The following is a 22465-nucleotide window of genomic DNA, read 5'->3' on the forward strand; positions in this document are numbered from 1 at the left end:
ACTTGTAAAGGGGCTTTTAAAACACAACCAAATCTAAGTTGCAGACACACTGTCTTTCAGTCTTTGTTACTTTCTCTGCAGGCGACGGCATGAATCTGTTTGCAGGTGCTCGTCTTTGTGCTGATAAGTACATTTTTTCACATTTCTGGGTTCAGAACATCATTTATTCCTTCCTTTCTTCACTAGGCAATCGAATGTCTATTATGTAAAATGTGCTGTTTGGGGCCTACGGGATAGCCAGAAATGAGATTATGGCCCTCACAAAGTTCCCATTGTGTGGGAGAGCATAAACCGTAAAGCAGCAGAAATGTATGTAAAATGCACTGGTAATAGACGAGATGCAGGGAGGTTGCACAGCGCCATTTGAGCAGGTAGCCAGAGGTCTGCCTGTCTCCAGGCTCAGACTGGTTCTCTGGAGAGAACAGTGCTCCAGCTAAGATCTCAGGGGTGGGCAAGAGTTAAGAGAGGAAAGGACTTGAGAAGTGAGGGGCAAGGGGTGAGGGCCAAAGATGGAGTAGAAAGTGCTCCCAGTGGAGGGAACATGTTTAAGGACCACATTTGCTCAGTTAGTTACTCTTGATGACTGTTTCCACGAGTAACCACTGCGTAGCTGGGAGACTTTTGGCCTATCAGGGGCGTCCAGCCTGCATCCCGCAGGCCGCATGCAGCACTGGGTGGCTGTGAATGTGGCCCAACACAGCATCATACATTTACCTAAAACCTTTTGTTTTTGCTCATCAGTTTGCATTAGTGTTTGTGTATTTACTGTGTAGCCCAAGATACCTAACTCTTCTTCCACTGTGGCTCAGAGATGCCGCAAATTTGGACCCTCAAAGCATACCATGAAAATGAATTGTAATGCTACAAGAAGAGAAAAAGGCACCTATTTCACAGGCAGTTGTACCCCTTTTTTTCAGGTATGAAGTACTATTTAAGCCCTGACAACTACCCTGAAGATGGAATTATAAATATGGCAACTTTCCTGCAGGGCTTTGAAGACAAGAGGATAAAGCCCGACAGGCCTGAGGACCAGCTCAGGAAAGAGAACAAGAAAATTCTGTTCTCCTTCTGTGAGGTGTGCAACATCCAGCTGAACTCTGCAGCCCAGGCCCAGGTGCACTACAACGGCAAGTCCCACCGCAGACGCGTCAAGCAGCTGAGTGATGGGCAGCCTCAGCCCCCGGCGCAGGGCGGAGGGCTGCTGCCGGCCAGCCCCAGCCCCAGCCCCAGCCCCAGCACCAGCACAGGTAGGCAGGAGAGCCTCGGGCTCCGTTTGCTGCTGGGGCGAAAGTTTCTGTTCTAGAAAATGAAGGCTTTGGGGCAAAACTTACCTTTCACTTTAAAGCCTGCACCGTGATAACATGTACTCTTTTCCCTACAGGTAAAATCCAAGAGCTCTTGGTTACTTTCAGTATAGATTTGTTATTATTGTATATGTATTACATTAGCCACAAATACACACACACACACACACACACATTTTGTGTATTGGATCATGGCCTCAGTTCTGTGTCCCCAGAGGATATGAACAATGCTGAAAGTATTTTGAATGTGCTGAAAATGGATCAGTGGTATCAGTTTTCCCCCTCTCTGTAAAATTAGGCTGTGTTGGGTTTTCTCTGTCTGCTTTTGTGGGATAGCATGGTACTGGACACTATATAAAAAGCTCCAGCTCTACTTACCATGTCCCATGATGCAAGAAAGGAGCGTTAATCCTGCGTGTTAGATTTGCTGTGTTCTTCTAGAGAGTTGCCAGCCATGGCTGCTGCTGTGCAGGCGGTTCCTACAGTCGGAACAAACCTTGTCAAACCCGACAAGGCTCGAATCTGAGGTCCCGCACCACCGCTTACCCTCTCCTGTGGGCTGGGTACAGGCAGAGGCTCAGGGAGTTTGCAGTTCCTGCATCTGCCCTGAATTCTAAGTCTTATCCTCGGTCAGCACCCCATCCTCCTCCACGTTGCTGGTCATTGGGTATCTCCACTGTGATATGATTAAAGGAATTTGTGAAATTTACTGTGATTCATGGTGAAGAGGCCTACAAAAAAGTGGACCTGCTACCCAGGTTTACCTGGGAGGCCAAGATAAGTCCCCTCCTAAATGTGGGGGGAGAGCTGCAAAGTCCACACTAGCAAGTGTTTACTCTGGTGATGAGGCTTCAGCCTGAAGTGAGATGGTGCAGAACAGCCATTTGTCGGAATTTTGTTTGGTGCTGTTACTTAGTTTCTGGTTTTGTGAAGTGATGACATGATCCTTATTAAGGTCCAATATAAATTGTTAATATGTGTGCTGTAGATACATAGGTTAACTATTTCTTTACCAATTTAATTCCATTAAATTATTTCCCCAATTGATACTTCTTATATTGTGAAAGACTTAGGAGAACTTACAGGATATAAGATGCACACTTATTAAAATAGTAAAAAATCACTGCTTTTCTGTTGTGTTTATGTATTATAATTATAAGAACTCTTATAATTATAACGCATAGACATTAATGTGTCTGTAGTTTACATATTAAAATAATAATTTATGTATTAAAATATAGTTGGCAATAGATTAAAACTGATTGCAGTCTTATATCTAAATCAGAGAGCAAATAACCCTGAGAACAGGTTCAAATTACATCTGTTAAAGTCCACATTATCTATCCCTAAAGCAAGGTTAACCTATAGCTTCTGATTAGTAGTGTTAGTAGCTAATGTTCATTGAGCACTTTCTAATGTTCTGGTCCTAAGAACTAGGTAGGAAGTTTCTCATTTAATCCTCTCATCAGCCCTGAGGTAGGTACTGTGATTATCCATGTTTACAGACCAGGCACAGAGAGATACAGTCATTTGTCTGGCTCCGTGTGGCGCGGAAATGGCAGATCCAGCGTTCCAGCCATGTTCCTTTAAGAGAGAACCTTCTCCCTCACTCATTCGCTGCAGTTCCCGCTGTGCGGTGGCACTCAGGTTAAATTTGGACCTACGTTTTGTCATACAGTCGTGATCAAGAATAGCTGCCTTCTCAGCAAACTGTTTCACTTTGATGTGTCTTGAAAACAGAAATGTCAATCTCCAATTCGTTAATTTCTCTATTGTTCTCCCATGCTAGTGCTAATGAAATTATCTGGCTGATATAAAATTTGGCAAAGATATAAACAAATAATTATGCTTATATTCTATAAGTAAAACATGGCTCATCATGTAGAATAGCACAATACATTAATGTATAGAAAAATGGGCAAGAAAAGGAGACAGATTTTCAAGTGTGTGTTTTAGGCATAAAGGACAATTTTCATATATTGAAAATACAGTCAATGATCCATTCGCAGAAGACTTGGGTTTAGCATGTGATGAAGGCAGTTCACTTAACCTCTGAAAATGGTTAGCATTAATCATCCCATCTGAAAAAAAGTAGGTATAATAATATCTCCTTTTAGAATGAAAAGCTAGACATACATATGTGTATAAAGATGGTTATGATATGATATGATTTATAGTTCCAAAATATTACATGTATTCTGAATGTCCAGTAGGAGAAAGATGAAGCATCTAATGATGTGCTTATAAGTTGAACGACAGAAACCATAGCCATTGAACATTACATTTCTGAGGAGGACCTAGTGACCAGGGACCTGTCCATGACACCGTGCCAGGGGAAACAGCAGGAGCTTGATGGAGCGTACCTGAGTGTTGCTGTGTGTGCACACACGTGCTCTACTGTTGGAGTCTCAGTGAGAAGCAAGCCTGACATGGTTTCATTTTTCAGTCACTTTCCTCAGTTTTTGATCTATCACATGTCTGTTTCCCGCTGGGTAGCAGCTCCCTTCACACCTTCTCTGCCCATAACTTCTCACTTTTGTGTATTCAAGGGACTCTGAGTTAGAAGATTCTATTCTATTTACAAAAACTTCGTGTCGTCACCAAATTAAGGTTTGATGAGACAGACCCTGGAGTTCAGAGTGGAGTTTGGGGCACAGCAGCTCCCAGGCCACTGCCCCGTCCCCCTGCCCTCTCATCCAAATGCTGAGGGCTGTGGAGGAATGGTGGGGTGGGGTGTCTCTGCCTTCCAGCCTTGGCAAGGTGGCCTTGCTCTTCTTGGTGAAGGAGTGCTCTTCTCATCCCTGTGGGTGGCAGGTGCTCCTCGCATACCCTGTTCCCCCTCAGAGACTGGGAGTCCCTGAGATTTAACTGCGTCTTCCAGCTCACCCCAGTTGGTCATGAAAGGCTCCGTTTCCCAACCGCATGTGGCTCTTTTCCACACATCGTGGCTGTCCTGGCAAGATTGTTTCCTCTCTTCTCATCTCCATACCAACTACTAGGGCTTGAGGGCATGCACAGAATCAGTCTGACAACTGTCATTCCTCCTGAAAACCCAGAGGTGCTGGGGCCCCGGCGGGGAGAGGTGGAGTGGGATCAGTGGAGGGGCCCCTCCACGTTTCTGTTCTCTGCTGAGGCAGCCCAGGGATGACAGCAAGCCCACTGACAGAGCAGGCACCTAATTAGGGAGCCAAATGCCAGGCTCCCTTCTACACCAATGGCTTGGCTGTGGGGGGTGTTATGGGATAAACTGTGTCCCCCGCAAAAAAAAATATGTTAGACTCCTAGTCCCCAGCACTTCAGAATAACCTTATTTGGAGATAGGGCTTTTACAGAGGACATTAATTTAAAGTGAGGTCATTAGGGTTGAGTTGACCCTAATCCAGTGTGACAGCTGTCCTTATAAAAAGGGGAGATTTAGACATAGGCACAGGCACACACACAGTGGAGACGATGTGAACAGACACAGGGACAGGAGGGCAGTGTACACACCACGAGAGAGGCCTGGGACCGACTTCCCTGGGAGCCCTCGGAAGGAGCCAGCCCTGCCCCGCCTTGCTTTCGGGCTGCATCCCCTCCAGAACTGTGGAGCAAATGTCTGTTGTTAAGCCACCCAGTTTCTGGTCCTTTGTTACCACAGCCTGAGCAGACTAATAGAGGAAGGAAGATAGTAGCCCGTCCCCTCCCCAGAGGAGAAAAGATGTGGTAGGAGAGGTAATTTTCCCAAGAACTGTTCATTTCAGCCCACCCACCTCTCTGTTAGACTTACTGCACTGGGGTGGGCAAGGGTGGGGGTGGGCTTCAGAAGGTGGTGATGGAGACTTAAACCATTTTTCTGAGTGCCTGGCTGACAGCTGACCACTGGCAATTTTTCCACGACACTTAGAATTCAGGGTGCTTACAGAACTCTTAGATCCCAGCTTCTGGAAGAATAGGAGGGTTCTCAAAGTGCACCTAAAACCAATGTGTGTGTGTGTGCGCGCCTGTGTGTCTCAGTGTACCAATATAATTTGTTTCCTAAGAGATTCATGACATGCCACAGCCAGATCCCCTTTTCCCTTCCCCAGCACTGTCCCCAGCCAAATATTACAAGGATGCTCTGGGTTGCAGACAGGAGAATCAGGAGGCGAGCAAAGAAACCTTACATGACTTAGCCTGCATGGGAAGGATCCCAGCTGCTTTCTCCATCCAGTCCCAAGGGGCGGGTGGAAAGTACATGTGGCTTCAGGCAAAGTAGTTGCATACTTGTATTCCTCAAAGGGTCCACTGAGAGAGTAAGAGCCTGGTGTTCCTGGCCCCAAGGGTGAGCAGGTGGACCCGAGGCAGTCTCCTGGTTTTCTGTGGGCTTAGTGATCATGGAGGTTGCTAGGTGGAACTGGAAACTGCAGAGGGGCTTCTGAGAGGGGCAGGGAAGCAGCCTTTCCTGTAGTCTGGGTTGGAGCTGTGGCAAGGGAGTGTTTCCAGCATACCGTGAGCGTGGTGCAGGCCTGCCTGAAGCGCCCTCGTAGTTGGGGACAAGGGCACGCTCCACGGTACCCGCATGAGTCAATAACCAAACACCAGACGGAAATAAAAATCTCGCAGGAGATGCCTGTGTACAGAAATGACAACCAGTTCAGTTTGTAAACCCTCCTATGCCTACGTGAGCCTTGGCACCACTAAAACCTGTAAGCACCTTTGGCACCCAACCCCGAATCTCAATGTAGCCCCAGGAAAGAGGTGCTCTTTACACCGCCTTCTCCAGAGTAAGTTCCTGTTACCATGTAGTGTGGGGTTTGTGCAAGACAGAGGAATTTGTTATTCGTAGATGTACCTTTAAAGACTTTTTTGGCTAAAGGAAGTTTTTCAAATAGAAAAATGATAAGGAGTCTTGGAGTTTTAAGAAAGAAGGAAAACAATAGAAGGAGAAATATCGGTTCACACAATGAACTGTATTAGTCAGGGTTCTGCAGAGAAACAGAATCAATAGGTTATGTATGTATATTTGTGTGTACATACATATTTATTAATAATGCTTAGTATAGTAACTGGCTCACGACCGCAGAGGTTGACAGATCCCAACATCTGCAGTCAGAAAGCGAGAGACTCGTGGGGATTGATGCTGCAGTTCCAGCCAGAAGGCTGGCAGCCTCGAGGCCCAGGAAGCAGAGGAAAGAATGGATGCCCCGGGTCAAAGACAGCCAGGAAGGAAGAATTCCTCCTTGTTCAGGAGACGGTCAGCCTTTTGTCGTAGTCAGACCTGCAGCTGACGGATGAGACCCACCCACACCAGGCAGAACAATCTGCCTTAGTCTATAGATTTAAATGTGAAATTCATCCAAATTCAAACGGACAGAAACACCCAGAATAATGTTTGATCAAATACTGGGACGTTCTGTGGCCTATTTAAGTGGACACATAAAATAATTCTCACACTATCCTTTATCTTACACTTTATAAATTGTACTTGATGACTGCAACAAACTTTATAACCATATGATGCTGAAGACAGTATTTAAAAGTGGAGAAATGAAAGGGACCTAAATGGAAGTAAGGTTTCTGTGCTTCATATAAAGTAGCTAAATGCGATACCAGTAGATTTTCATAAATATGTTTATTTTAATGCCCCAGAGCAGCCAAACTCTGGAGACTATAAAAAGAGGTACAATCTAAAAGAATATAAATGAATCAAGATGGAGTCTTTAAAATGTGTTTATGTAACCCACAGGATGACAGGAAAAGAGAAACATAGAAATGAGAACCAGAGGAAACGAATGGAAAACAAGTAAGACAACAGTAGACCTAAGCACTAACATACCAATAATTACCCTAAATGTAAGTGGTCTGAAAATATCAATCAAAAGACAGGGGTTTTTAGAGCAGGTTAAAAAAATTACCCAGCTCTATCCTGCCAACAAGAAATCACTTTACATTTCATGACATAGGTAGATTGAAAATAAAAATACAGAAAAGAATATGCCATGCAAACAGGAATTTTAAAAAGTTAAGAGTATCTACATTAATACCTGATAAGATAAACTTCAGGCAAAGAAAATTACTAGAGACTTTGAGACTTTTTTCACATTACATTATGAAAAAAGGTTCAACCCACCAGGAAGTCAAAGTGATCCTAAATCTTTATGCACCAAACAACAGAGTTGCAAAGTACACGAAGCCAAACAGATAGATCCGAAAGAAGAAATAGATAAATCCACAATTATAGTTGAAATTTCAATACCCTTCTCTCCACAACTGATAGAATTTTCAGACAGGAAATCAGCAAGGATATAGAAAATCTGAACACCACAACCAAAAGGATCTAACTAATGTGTATAGAATGCCACCCAAGAAAAGGAGAGGCATATTGTTTTCAAGTGTCCATGGAATACTCATCAGGAAAGAACATATTCTGGGCTATAAGACATACTTTAACAGATTTAAAAGAGTTGTAATCATATATAGTATGTTCTCTGACCATAATAAAACTAGAAATCATAATAGAAAATCATTGGGAAAGTCAAGCAACATATCTTTTTCATATATATAGATATGAGAAAGAGATCCATATCTCTTTCATATATATATATATATATATATATATATATATATATATATATAAATTACTTTTTTGTTGTTCAATTACAGTTGTCTGCATTTTCTCCCCACCACTCAGCAATGTATCTCTTCAGTAATCCATGAGTCAAAGAGTTAAAGGTAATAATCCACGACTCAAAGGAAATAAACACATAGAACTGGATGAAAATGGGAAAACAATGTATCAAAATATGTGGGATATAATAAAACAGTGCTAAGAGAGAAACAGCATTAAATGAGAAAAGGTCTCCAATAAATAAATCCCTACCTTAAGAAGCTAGGAAAAAAGGGAAAAAATAAACTCAAAACAAGCAAAACTGGAAAAACCTTAGTAAGTTTGGTAGATTTTATTCACGTCAACATCCAACTGTGACATTATTCTATAGTTTCACAGAACATTACCATCAGTGGGAGCTGGATAGTGCTCAACAGAAACTATATTACTTTGTCCAACTGCATGTGAATTTCAAATTGTCTCAATAAAATTTTCAGTTAAAAGGTCATAATAAATGTAACCACCTAAAATGCTCAGTCATCTGGTAGCATTATCAGAGAGTGTAATGAGCAAAAGTTGGAAGGCTGGGCTTTTTAAAAATGATCAAATGTCTACTTTTAAGAGGTTACTAAATTACAATCTTTTTCTAAAAGGTGTGTCAAGAGAATATAAATACCCAAATAATTAATGACAGTAGGGCTTGCTAAAACTAGTGATATATCTCCGTATAAGCTAGGTGTGGCGCAGAGGAATGGTTAATTTTACAGAGGTCAGGGAAGGCTTCCTAGAGAAGTTATTTGAGGGGAATATTCAAAGGTAAGTTTCAAGTTACTCAAGGAAAAACAACATTCCAGGCAAAGGGGACATCAAAGCAAATGCCTGTAGTAATCAGTTATTATGCAGTGATAAATTCTTATGTAATAATAGCTTATTATTACTGGAGTGAAATGTTATTGGGCTAGAGGGGAGAAGATCCCCCTGGCAAAGTTGAAAGCAGCTGGGACGGAAAGAGTCTTCCTCGTCCTGTGGGAGCAGATGCATAGGGAGAAACCCTGCTGCCCTAACACGCATGTCAGAAAGTGAGGGGCGGCTGCTGGAGTTTAGGGGTCTCCTAAGTTCTCTTGCTATTGTGCTCTGGTTTGTGTCAGCCTGCAGCCTCCCCATCAGGTCCAGACATCCCAGCTTAGGTGTTGCTTCACCAGGACACCACGTGAGTGCGCGTTTTCCATGTCCCTCATAAAACTTGGAAGTCCAGAGGAAATGGACCACATTTATTCTCCATGTGTGGTGGGCAGTGGCCCTCATCCTGCCCTCTGCTGTCAACGCCTGAGACCTATTCTTTATCCTGCGTGCCTACTGTTGTAAAATTTCCCGTTCCATTTACCCTTTCATTCTCTGAGGTGAGTCTGAATTTTAAGAATTTAAAGCAATTGGTATGTGAGTGACTGATAATCTATCCCAGTGGTTCTCAAATTTTACCTTACATCACAATCACCTGAAAATGTGTTAAAATGCAGATTTATGGGCTCCATCCCCAGAGTTTCTGATTCAGTGGGCCTGGGGCAGAATCAGAGAACTCACATTTCTAGCAGCTTCCCTGATGCTGAAGAAGCCCCTGTTCCAAAACCGCACGTGGAGAACACCAGTCTAACACATTAAGGAGGATTCATACCCCCAAAAGGAGCTTCTTACCTTAAATAAATCTGTGATTGGAAAATGGTCAGAAAAAAGAAAGGCGGCCTTCCCGTGTTCCTTGTCTCCTCTGTGGGCATTCACTGGCCATGGAGACAGAGGAGTGATGTCATGGAGATGGAGTGATACAGCGGCCCAACCTTGTCAACTAGTCCTCACACCCAACCTTAAACTTTACAAGGAATGTTTCACCTTCTTTAGTACCGTAAAAACAGCGAAGGCAGGTTGAAAGCCCGTGGTTAAGTGGCCAAATGGGGCCTTACCTTGTGGCAGGTATTGTGCAAAGAGGAATCCCTCATTTGAATCCTCATAACGGATTTATGAGGAAGGTATTCTTACCATTGCACACAGTGTGGGTGAGGAATAAAGAGGTTAGATAATGGCTGGACTTGGAATAAGGTAGCCTAATTCTGTAGCCTGGTTCCTCACCATTCTGTAACTGCCTTTCATCCAGGGATAGAAGTTAGGCTGAACAGCAGGTGCCTAGTTTGTGCTTACAGTTTACTGCTCAGACAGAACACTGATGCGGACATTGAATCAGAAAACAGAGGACCTAAGTTCTCTCTCTAGATACAGCCTATTTATGCAGCAAGGCCAGTTTTGCTGTTTAGTGATAACCTGACACTCTGATACGCTCCCCCTTCCAATCAGGAGGTAAATCACCAAATAGAGTAATAAATGGTCATTAGCATTTTATTCTCATTGTGTCCTCAAGGAGCATCTGTGCCTGCCATGGAGAATCAGGTTGCCCCAAGGATTCTGATGGGGGGGATTGCATGTGTGCCGGGGCTGTTGGGGTCCACGTTTCTTCAGAATGGGGAGGAATTCTCTCTTAGGAGGTGACCTCTGATCCCTTGGCACTAGTTTGGCACAAAAAATATCTGATTAAAACTATAAAATGTCATGCTCAGAGGATGGAGGTTCTGCTGAATGGGGGTGAGAGAGACACATCTGTACCTGATTTTGAGATGCACTGGAGATACAAGTTATGAAATCACGGAAATAATGACTTCAGTCCTCACAACCCAACAAGATAGGTGTAATTTTCCTCATATTGTGACTGAGGAAACTGAGAATTAGAGAGATTTTGAGACCTTTTCTAAGGCCGCACAGTTTCAAAGTCTAAGATCCATCTTGCACCCTATATTACCTCTTATTACCCCTCATAACCTTTTGATACATATTTTTCACAAACTAAAAATGAAAAGAGTTGGTGACTATTTCCTAGTTATTTAATGTTTGTTTTTCTTTTCCCAGTTGCATACTAACTAAAATGCACATTTTCTTTCTCACTTTCAATTAATTCCAGAAGAATTTCAAATCACACTCAAGGTTAAGCTTTTAAGACTGAACAGGATTTAGTGAAGGAAAGACAGCAGAGAAACGTGATTCAAGGGGAGTAGTGAGAATGTTTAAATAAATCTTTAATAGAGAAAAAGCTTGGCATGTCTAAAAACCTCAGATTTGACTGAAACTGAGTGAGAGAACAACAAGAGAAATTGGGAAGGTAGAAGACATTAGACAGTTTTAAAATAATGCTTTATTTTAATCATGATCCTATGGGTCAGAGACTGGGGCTGGTCCCAGCTAGGTATTTCTCCTCCTGGATCACTAGAGGTCACCCAGGTAGCCAGCACATTGACTGGGCTTGATGGCCTGAAACGGCCTCACACACCATCTGTTCATTGGTGCTGTGTGCTGAATCCTGCTTGCCAGTAGACTCTGTCTTTGGGTTGCTTAGACTGGGCTTTGTCACACAGAGGTCAAAGGGCACCACTGCAAGACCCCAAGAGCAGTCTGCCTTGTTTTGGTCAGCCTAGTCACAAGACCAGTCCAAATTCCAGTGGTGGAAAAACAGACTCTGCATCTTGATATGAGAAGTGACATCTTTTATTTTGCCTTGGGAATTTTGAACTGAGCTTGAGTAGATTTTAAGTTGAAGACACTCTGGAGACGGGGAAGAAAGTGAGGATGATAAAACCAGAGGATTTTGGAGCAGAAGTAGAGCTAAAGGGTTTGGATTGGAGGGGGAGATGGAGATTAAGATTAGAATATGGGTTGTCAGTTGGAGTGGAGTGTCCAGTGTTCTTTTCTTTGTTGCCATAATCTGCATTTCTCTTTGATGCTTCCAGGATCCTCAGCTGTTTATTTTACCTCTCCCTTCTACTGAACTCTTATTTTTATTCCTATTCTACATTAAAGAAACAGCTTACAGTGTCAGAGTACTGTGGTAGGTATTATGATTATTAAAATATGTGTATGAACTTGTGAATACATAGACCATTTTCCCCACTGCATCTTATACGTATTTAAAATATGAAATGTATCAGATCAAAGATGACAGTGGAGAAGGTGGATGTTACGCTTAACCTCCTCCCAGGACTAAACTGGAATTACAGCTAAAATACAAAGCAGGCAACCTGAATAACCAACTAAAGACTAGCTGGAGACAAGTCTTCTGACTTTGTAGGAAAAAAACTACATTGAGACTGGTAGGAATGGTGGAGATGCGAAAAGGGCTGGCCGCACTGCAAAGGGGCTGGTCCTGCCCCATGGGTTGACAGCTCCCAGAGAGGCAATTCAGCTGTGGGGATTCCCCCTGAGAAGCATGGGGTCTCAACTTCAAACCAGGTTCCCCAGTCCAGGCCACCAGAGCAGGGAAGAGGCGCCCACATAACATCTGGCCATGAAAATCAGCAGGGAAGGATGACTCTGCTAGAGGCACAGATGCCCTCTTAAAGGGCCAGCTCACAAAATCTCCTTTGCAGCTGCTCATCCTGAGCTCTGGTGGAGAGAGGGTGGGATAGGCTAGAGTCTTGTGAGGAGAGCCTGAGATTTGTGGCTCAGGGGAGAGACCTGGAGGAATAGATGCTAGGATTGCTGTGCTGAGTCACACTCCCATGTTGCAGATGCCATCTTTCTTGGGAGGAGCACTTCCCTCCATATAGCATCGGCCTGGGGAATGCAATAGCCCCCCTCTCTGGACTCCCTGTCACCCCACTCTGCAGAATTTGCACCCTGCTGAGTAGGCAGCTGCCTGTGCATGGCTGTAGAGATCTGGAAAGGCTAGGGGATGTCAGTGACTGACTTGAATGACTTTCGGCCAGGGTCCATTTCCTCCACTTTCCTGTGAATTTGAAATTTGCTACCTGTACTCTATGGGCTCCCAGTGGCCCCTCCCTCCCAACTCTTGGTGACTGTGCCCTGCTGAGGTCTGGGCAGAACCTGGGACAGACTAAGTTGTGGGCTCTGGAGTGAGAGCCACTCTCCCCACCTTCTGCCGAAACTGACTGGCACCTGCCCCTCATGGGAGACCCTCTAGTCCAATCCTCCCAAATGCCAGCAGCACTACCCTGCTAGGATCAGGCTCCTGGAATAATCTGGGATGAACTGAGTTGTTTGGCTCTAGGATGGGGTCCATTTTTTTCATATTCCCAACTGGCATGAGAGCCTTCCCTTCACCTAGCCAAATCTTGGTATATTTGGGCCTGATAACTAGATCAAGACAGTTCACCCTGACGACTCCCTGAGACCCCACACCACTACAAAGGTGTGTGAGGACCCAGCCAGTGGCAGCTAAATGTGGGATATTTACTGAGTGGCCTCAGACCCAACGTAGGCCAAGTTTGAACCTGTGTCAGTCTGGTGAATACCACTCATCTCTACCTGATGATTCACTGAGAACCTACCTCATGCAACTTGAACAGTGTCAGAGGTGCTTTCAGTGACTAAGCCTGACAGGCACCTGGCAGGTAGAGGCAGATGGAGGGAAGTGTTGGGGTACTTTGGGACTTTCACTGACCTGTCCCTGGGCCTGGTATTGATTAAAGCCAGCCTTGGTGAGCAGCTTTGTTCTCCCCACACTCAGCCAGACCCAGAGAGGTAGCAACAACCTGTGCATTATTTTATACCTCAAAACAGGTTGTCCAGGGAGAGTCCCAGGCAACTTCCGACTTTGGGCTACATCAGAGTCCCTCCCAAGAGGCCCAAGAACCATGCAAGTGGGCAGCTTCAGACAACATCAGAGCAAGATCCAATTAGCTTCACAAACAGCATGTCCAAAGGGAGATCTCAGCAGGCAGTAGGCCCTGCTGAGGCAAATTCTGCTTGGTGTAGTCAGAACCTCCACTGAGGTATGGGTCAGTGGTCACAGTTAGCCAGCCTGAGGCTTGACCTATGCATCAATGGCCAATAGCAATCAAGACTCAATTACAATAGGAGGGCTCACAGAACCCACACAATGGACACTCCTGGAGCATCCAGTCTCAAGGAGACTGACACTGGGTTTCACAGGACACCTACTACACAAGGCCATTCTAACAAGACTGGGAGTCACAATAGATCTATGTAATGCATGGAAACAAACATAAAGAGGCAGCTAAATGGGGAGACAAAGAAAAATGCTCCAAGTGAAGAATATGAGAAATTTCCACAAAAAGAGCTAAATGAAATGGAGGGAAGTAATTTATCAGATACAGAGTTCAGAAGGTAATGGTTATAATGATGCTCAACAGTGTGAAAAAGGACCCAGAAACTGTAATAAAAGACCAGTCAGAAATGAATAATATAATATCTGAAAGGAAGATAACACAGGAAGGAATGAACTGCAGGGTGGATGAAGCAGAAGACTGAGTGAGCAACTTGGAAGACCAAGACTAAGACTAAGACACACAAGTCCAGGAAGAGCCTCAAACAGGGTCCACACCAACACACATCATAATTAAAATGGCAAAAATTAAAGACAAAAAAAGTATCTTAAAGACAGCATGAGAAAGACAGTAAGTTATGCACAAGGAGCTTTCAGGAGACTGACAGCTGATTTATCTACAGAAACATTTCAGGCCAGAAAGGATTTTGAGGAGATATTCAAAGTGATGAAATGCGAGGACCTACAACCAAGACTGCTTTACCCAGCAAGGCTATCATTTAAAATCGAAGGAGAAATAAAAAGCTTCCCAGACAAGAACAACCTTGTTGTTCAAACAAGGAGTTTGAACTGGTTGTGGTAACAAATAAGGAGTTTGTTACAACCAAAACAGTATTTCAAGAAGTGTTTAAAACTCTTCTTTAAAAAGAAAAAAAGAGAGGGAAATAGTTAAAAAATTAAATACGCACCTATCAATAATCACATTAAATGTAAATGGCTTAAATGCTCCAATATAAATGCATAGAGTAGCAAAATGGATAAGAAAACAAGAGACCCATCTCAGAACAAAAGATAAACACATATTGAAAGTAAAAGGATGGAAAAAGATATTTCATGAAAGTGAAAATTAAAAAGCTGGGGAAAATACTTATATTTTGTAAAAGCAGACTGTAAAACAAAGTTTATAGTTAGAGAAAAAGAAGGACACTATGCAATAATGATAAGAGGAGAAATCCACTACAATGATACAACTCCTGTGGACATTTATGCATCCAGCATAGGAGCACTGAAATATGTCAAATGACTCTTGATGGACAGAAAGGGAGATACCGACAGGAATGCAGTCATAGTAGGGGATTTTCACATGTAATTGACATCACTGGCTAGATCTTATAGACAGAAAATCAACAATGAAGCAGTGGTTAAATGGCAAACTTGATCAGATGGATTTAACTGATATCTTGAGCCTTTCAACCCAAAACAGCAGAATATAATTCCTATCCAGTGCACATGGAATATTTTCTAGGATAGGTCACATATTAGGACACAAATCAAGTCTTAATACATTTAAGAGGGTTGAAATCATATCAAGCATCTTCTCTGACTATAATGGTGTGAAACTAGAAATCAATCACAAGAAAAGAACTGAAAAACTCCGAAAGACATGAAGGGTAAACAACATATTACTAAACAATGAATGGGTTAACACTAAGCTCAAGGGGAAAAAATCAAAAGAGATCTTGAAACAAATGAAAATGAGACTACAGCAACCCAAAATTTATGGGACACAGTGAAAGCAGTCCTAAGAGAAAAATTATGCACCCAACATAGCATTACAGGCCTATCTCAAGAAATAAGAAATATCTCAAATAAAAAATCTAACTTTATAATTCAAGGAACTAGAAAAAGAAAAGCAGTCTTCTTTGAAGACTGACAAACAAAATTGACCAACTTTTAACCAGAATCATCAAGAAAAAGAGACAGAGGACCCAAATAAATAGAAATGAAACACGAGAAGTAACAATTGACACCAAAGAAATAAAAAAGATTACAAGGTTGGTACAATATCCACAAACCGATAAATGTGATATACCCTATAAACAACATGAAAGATAAAATCACACAGTTATATTAATAGATGCACAAAAAGCACTTAATAAAATCCAGCACCCATTTATGATAAAACTCTCAGCAGAGTGGCAACAGAGAAAACATATTTCATCATAAAATGGCCATATATGACAAACCCATAGCCAACATTGTACTCAATGGGGAAAAATGGAAAAGCATTTAGATCGGGAACAAGGATGTCTTCTTTCACCACTGTTATTCAACATAGTACTAAAAGTCTTAGCCATAGCTGTCAGACAAGAAGAAGAAATAAAAAGCATCAAAATTGGAAAGGAAGAAGTAAAGCTGTCAGTTTTGCAGGTGACATGATACTATAAAAACAGAAACCTAAAGATTCCACCAAGAAACTATTAGAAGTGATAAATGAATCGAGTAAAATGGCAGGATAAAAATAAGCATCCAGAAATCAGTTTGCATTTTTATATGCCAATAATGAACTATTTGAAAGGGAAACTAAGAAAACAATCCAATTTACAATTGCTACAAAAAAATACCAGGGAATACATTTAATCCAGGACGTAAAAGACCTGTACCTGGAAAATTATAAGACACTGAAGAAAGAAATTCAGGAAGATACAAGTAAGTGGAAGCTCATGCCATGTTCATGAATAAAAATAATTAACATCATTAACATGTCCATACTACCCAAATCAATCTACAGATTCATCCTACCATGATACCAATGGTGTATTTCACAGGTCTCGAACAAATAATTCCAAAAACTTACATGGTACCAAAAATGACGCCAATAGCCACAGCGATCTTGAGAAGGAAGAACAAAGTTGGAGCAATCACTCTACTTGGTATTAAACTATACTATAAGGCCATAGTATCAAAACAGCATGGTACTGGCATAAAAACAGACATATAGATCAATGGAACAGGATAGAGAGCCCAGAAATGAACCCAGTTATAGTCAATTAATGTTTGTCAAAGGAGCCAGGAACATACAATGGGGTAAAGATAGTTTATTTAGTAAATGGTGCTGGGAAAATTGAAAATATATGTGCAAAAAAAGAAACTAAACCACCTCTTACAACATACACAACATTAATCTCATAATGAATTAAAGACATAAATACTAGAATTGAAACCATAAAAATGAAGAAAACAGGCAGTAAAATCTCAGATATTATTTGTAGCAGGTTTTTTTCCCTGATATGTCTCTTCAGGCAAGGGAAACAAAAGACAAAATAGGCAAATGGGACTACATGAAATGAAAACTTTGCACAGTAAAGGAAGCCACCAAGATGAAAAGACAACTCTTGAATCGGAGAACGTATTTGCCAATGATACATCTGATAAAGGGGTTAATATTCAAAATTTATAAAGAGCTTAGAAAACTGAACAACAAAGAAAGAAATAATCCATTTAAAATGGGCAAAGGATCTGAATAGACACTTCTCCAAAGAGGACATACAGACGCCCAATACACATATGAGAAGATGCTCAACCTCACTAATTATCAGAGAAACGCAAATTAAAACCAGAATAAAATATTATCCCACATGTGTCAGAATGGCTATCATCAATACATCTATCAACAAACAAGTGCTGGTAAGGATGTAGAGAAAATTGGACCCTTCTGCACTGGTGGTGGGAATGCAGATTGGCGGAAAGCAGTATGGAATTACCTGAAAAAATTAAAAATAGATCTGCCTCATGGCTCAGCATTTCCAGTCCTGGAAATATATCTGAAGAAACCCCAAATGCTAATTCAAAGCATATATGCAACCTGTGTTCATTGCAGTGTTATTTACACTAGCCAAGATTTGGAAGCAACACAAGTGCCCATCAGTAGGTGCCTGGATAAAAAACCTGTGCTACATCATGGAATGCTACTCCGTCATATAAAAAGAGGGAAGTCTGTCTCACCTTTGGGACACTGTGGATGGACCTAGAGAGTATTATGCTAAGTGAATAAGCCAGTCAGAGAAAGACAGGTACTGTATAATTTCACTTAAATATGGACTCTACTGAACAAAATAAACACAAGTAAAATAGAAACAGGCTCATCGATAGAACAGACTGTCAGCTGTGAGAGGGGAGGGGAGTTGGAGACTGGGGTAAAAGGTGAAGGGATTAATACAAAAACTGGATAGACACAGACAATAGTAGGGTGATTACCAGAGGGAAAAAGGAATGGCGGCTTGGGAGAGGTAGACGAAGGTAAAGGGCCAATAAATGGTGTTGGAAAGAGACTTGACTTCAGGTGGTAAACACACAAGATGCATGTATATGAACACACAAAATACAGATGATGTATTTTACAACTGCACACCTGAAACATATAATTTTATTAACCAGTGTAACCCCAATAAATTCAATTTAAAAATATAAATAAATTTTAAGAAATGTAAAATGTATCCACGAATGGGTTTTCACACATTTTTGAACCTTAGAACTTTAAATTGAAACTGTAACACCATTGATTTACCACAAGGTGGTGCCACAAGCATATTGAAAGTGAGATACTGCCTCATTTCTAATACTGTTAGTATTTTGCTGGAATTTATTAATGAGTATGGAGAGCAGAGAAATACTCACAAAGAGGTGAGGATATGTGGGCGGGAGCATGCCCTTTTGACAGACTTTTGTGAGCATCTTCCATCGTTAGGCAGAATCAACAGGGGAGATGTCAGGGGTGGGGGGGGATGTCGTGTGTGGGGGGGACAGAGCGAGAGTCCCCGGAGTGAGAGGAAGGAGGTTTTTCTTCAGGTTTCGGGAATAAAAATTATTATTGAAATATCTAGTATTTCCCTCTGTCTACGAAAGTTATCATTCATCTTAAGAAATACTCGATATGAATGTAAATGTTACTGATGCAAACTTAGGTCTGAGAGAAAGGCACAGAAATGGGGCTAGAACTCACCAATGTGGTGATGTCTCTTACTTTTGACTTAGAAACATATGGTTCTACATGCCTGTTTGTCTTAATTTATGATGAGTCAGTTTTCCATTTATCATTTAACCAAGAAATCTTTTGCAAAATACCTGTGCCTTGGTGAAAGTACAAAAGATCATTGATAAAGTAGTGATGAGTTTCTACAATAAGTACACTAGGTAAATAAAACATTTCAGGATTTAGTGGAGGTTAGTGGGTTAAATTACTTACAGTGCACTTATTTTCCTAGAACCCTTAATTGTAAGTCCATAAAAATTTTTCATGGAAAATTATTTTGCAACCCATTTTTTATGTAGAGCCCATGTGTCTTCCCATAGTTTCTGTAGAACAGGCTTAGAAGGGCAAAAGTTCTTTGTCAATATACCAAACAGGATTCTTGAAAAAAGGACATTTGATTTATTTGGTTTAAATTCTAGATCCTTAGAGGAGAGCCCAAGAATTGTCTCTTGCTTGGAGTAATTCAGACCCAGTGACGATACAGTAGAAGGAATATTGAGATACTTTTCTGACTCTGTCTGACCCAGGATTGATCACTAGGTTTCCAAGTGTTTTTCTAAATCTGAATTTTATTTTTTCAAGAAGGGTAAAGTTAGTGCTCCACATCTGTACTTCCCAGGTAAATTTAATTGGGATTTCTATTGTAGGGTTTATTGAGGTTGAGGTTCCATGTAAGTGAGCATAGAGCAACTTGGAAACAGGATGAAAACTCGGGTTATAACACCAACCTCCCAAAGTGCTTTCAGTTGGCACCCCAGACATTTCGGGTGGTGTCAGAAATCTAGAACTATACCTAAGGTAGACCTAAAGAAGTCATTAGAGTAAGCTTTGTATTTTTTCTGTACGTGCATTTTTAAGATGTTAAACATGGGGGTCAATTATATAAGAATAGAACTCTAAGGAATTGATATAAAGGAGTTTGAGTGGAACTTTTCTTGCAAAAAGGAATTAAAGGGGGCATTTGGCCCATTTTTTAGTGAAGGACAGATAGGCTTTTACTTTGGACTATGAACTTCTACATACACTTATTCACAGATAAACGTTTTATGTCAAGCCTTGATTTTTAGGTTTTAAACACCAAGCCCTGACACCTTTCAGTGTGGAACTGACTCTTGGACACTTATGCCAAGTGTTTGGGGTGGCTGAGCGATTTGAGTCATCGAACACCCACTTAAAATCCCGTGTCATCTTAGAATAGAAGTGTAACATATTTGTGTGTGTGTGTTTGTTACCTATTTTGAACTAATCCGGGGATAAAGATTTGGTGGTTGGCTCCATAGAAATTCAATTTCCCCACCGTGGGTGTTGTCACCTGACTGTCCAGCTCGCTTTACACAGATGTTCTACTTTCATACCTTGACAGCACCAAAGCCAACCAGGAATTAGGCATCTCTGTGGAATTTTACAGTTGACATGGAGCTGGTTCTTCGGCCAACTGTGAAGTATGTTTGCTTTTTCTCCCAGTTAGACAAGAAGTTTGGAGGAAGTGGGTAGGCTGGTTATTAGTATTTTTTTATATTATGGGCTGAGTGTGATAGAATTTACATTATGTTGACCCACTTCATTTTAAGCGCCAGCCAGCCCTCTGGTGAGCCTGCCTTTCCGTCAAACATCTTTTGCCTCCATGTGCTGGAAGTTAATTTTTCCCTTATGTAAGGTGTAAGGAGGTGCTGATTTTGGTCCCAGTGAGTTACCCACTGTAGATAATCAGTTACTTTTTTTTTAATGCTGACCCGAGGACATTTTGTTTTCATTGCTTTTGGAGAGAGGGGAAGGGAAGGAGGAAGGGAGAGAGAGACACATTGATGTGAAAGAGAAACGTGGATTGATTGCTTCCGTTGCACACGCAGACCAGGAATTGTACCTGCCCAGACCAGGGATCGAACCTGCCATGTAGGCATGTGCCAGTACCCTCACCAGGAATCGTACCCACAGCCTTTCCGTTATGGGATGACACTCGCAACTAACCGAGCCACATAGGCCAGGGTTGTAATCAGTTACTTTCAGAAGTTGTAGCGATTCCCCCAAACCACCAGGGCACTATTTGAGTGGCTAAAGAAAGAATTCACCAAATTATGTTGTACTTTGAAAAACAAGTAAATGCAGTTTCTTTCTTCACGTGGAAAGTGACTTTGTATTCTAGATCCTAAAATTAGATCCATAGGTTCTGCTCTAGTTTGTATGGTGAACAGAAACACCAGTGTTCTGATAAACACCTGCAGGACAACTCCTCCCTGCAAGTCTGAACCCCAAAAAGCACTTAAGAAATGCTCTTTGATCGGGGGATAACTGTAGTTTTTTATTTTCAAATAGAAATTGTATGTGTTTAAGTTGTACAGCATTATTTGATTTACATTTGTATAGTGAAATGATTACTGCTGTCAAGCCAATTGGCATATCCACCTCCTGATATAATTGTTTAATTTGTGTGTGGTAAGATCACCTGAAATCTCTCTTAGCAAATTTCCGGTGTTCAATATAGTGTTTTTAACTGTAGTCATTGTGCTGACCTGTAGATAGCTAGACTGGTTCATTCTATGTAACTACAACTTTGGACCCTTTGACCAAGATCTCTTAGAAGATGCTGAATGATAAAGGTCGAAAGTCTTAGGTCCACAATATTCAATGCTATGTTAAAGTTTGCTAATGTGCTGATCATTAAAAAAGTATTTGTTTGGGGAAATATACTCACAGGAAAATTCCAAGTAAATACTTTGTAATACTTTCTTAGGAATATTTCTTTTTAAAGATTTTATTTATTTATTTTTAGAGAGAGGGGAGGGAAGGAGAAAGAGGGAGAGAAATATCAATGTGTGGTTGCCTCTCATGCGCCTCCTACTGGGGACCTGGCCTGCAACCCAGGCATGGGCCCTGATTGTGAATTGAACTCTCAACCCTTTGGTTTGCAGCCCATGCTCAATCCACAGGGCTACACCAACCAGGGCAAGAATATTTTAAAAATAGATTTTAAAGTTAAATAATTTGAATATTGATGTAAAGAATATTACTACTTTTTTTCTACACGTGGTTTTGAAGAACTCCTATACCAAATAGTATATAGTTTACAAAAATTAAATAGGGCCCTTTAGTTTATAAGATGGAATTCATTTATTTGTTTCTGACATCCTTACATATGTTAACATTATGGATGTTTTGTTTTGAGGTACATTGAGAAGAAGGTGATATCACCCCATTTTTACGCTTCATTCTGAAAATGTATTTTTCCTTTTCAAATTTCCGTTTCGAAATTATAAGTTAAGTTGCTAAGAGGAACATTTATGTCAAGTGCCTTTCCCATTACTGGGTATAAATTAGGTAACCAATGAGTGGTTGATACTATCATTATGTTGGTTTCTTGCCACAATGATTCTGAATGGCTGCTTCTTGCCTTTTGTTCCCATGTCCTAGTTTTGTCACTTTGCATTGTAGCCGCCCCTCTGCTCTGCTCGGGGTCTCAGTCTGATCAGCACCTCCTCTCAGATTTTCTGCCCATCCTACTAAAGCAATGCTAATCTTCGAATCTCTTGCTCAAGCAAGAGAACATTTGCGTAGGTACCATTTTCTAATCTTTAACCTTGTAGCAGTTCATGTAAACATTGCTACAGATCAATAATCTCTTACCTACGTTTCCTAAAATCCAAGAAGCGATGGAAATGAGGAAGTTTTATGATTCATATTGATGGCAGACCTCGACCTGACGTGAAGTTAATGGTAATGTTTATTTA

The 22465-nt window shown here is 41.4% G+C and overlaps 1 protein-coding gene across 1 annotated transcript in view; it reads left to right on the forward strand.

The window, feature by feature from the left end:
- ZNF385B (zinc finger protein 385B) overlaps window positions 1-22465 on the forward strand; it is a 364110-nt gene that overhangs the window by 82257 nt on the left and 259388 nt on the right. The window contains exon 2 of the mRNA XM_037044357.1: window positions 918-1247. Coding sequence (XP_036900252.1) covers window positions 918-1247 — 330 coding nt within the window. The remainder of the gene's footprint in view (window positions 1-917; window positions 1248-22465) is intronic.

This window comes from Sturnira hondurensis, unplaced genomic scaffold, assembly GCF_014824575.4.
Source record: "Sturnira hondurensis isolate 20B ecotype Veracruz unplaced genomic scaffold, ASM1482457v3 Scaffold0004136, whole genome shotgun sequence".
NCBI lineage: Eukaryota > Metazoa > Chordata > Mammalia > Chiroptera > Phyllostomidae > Sturnira > Sturnira hondurensis.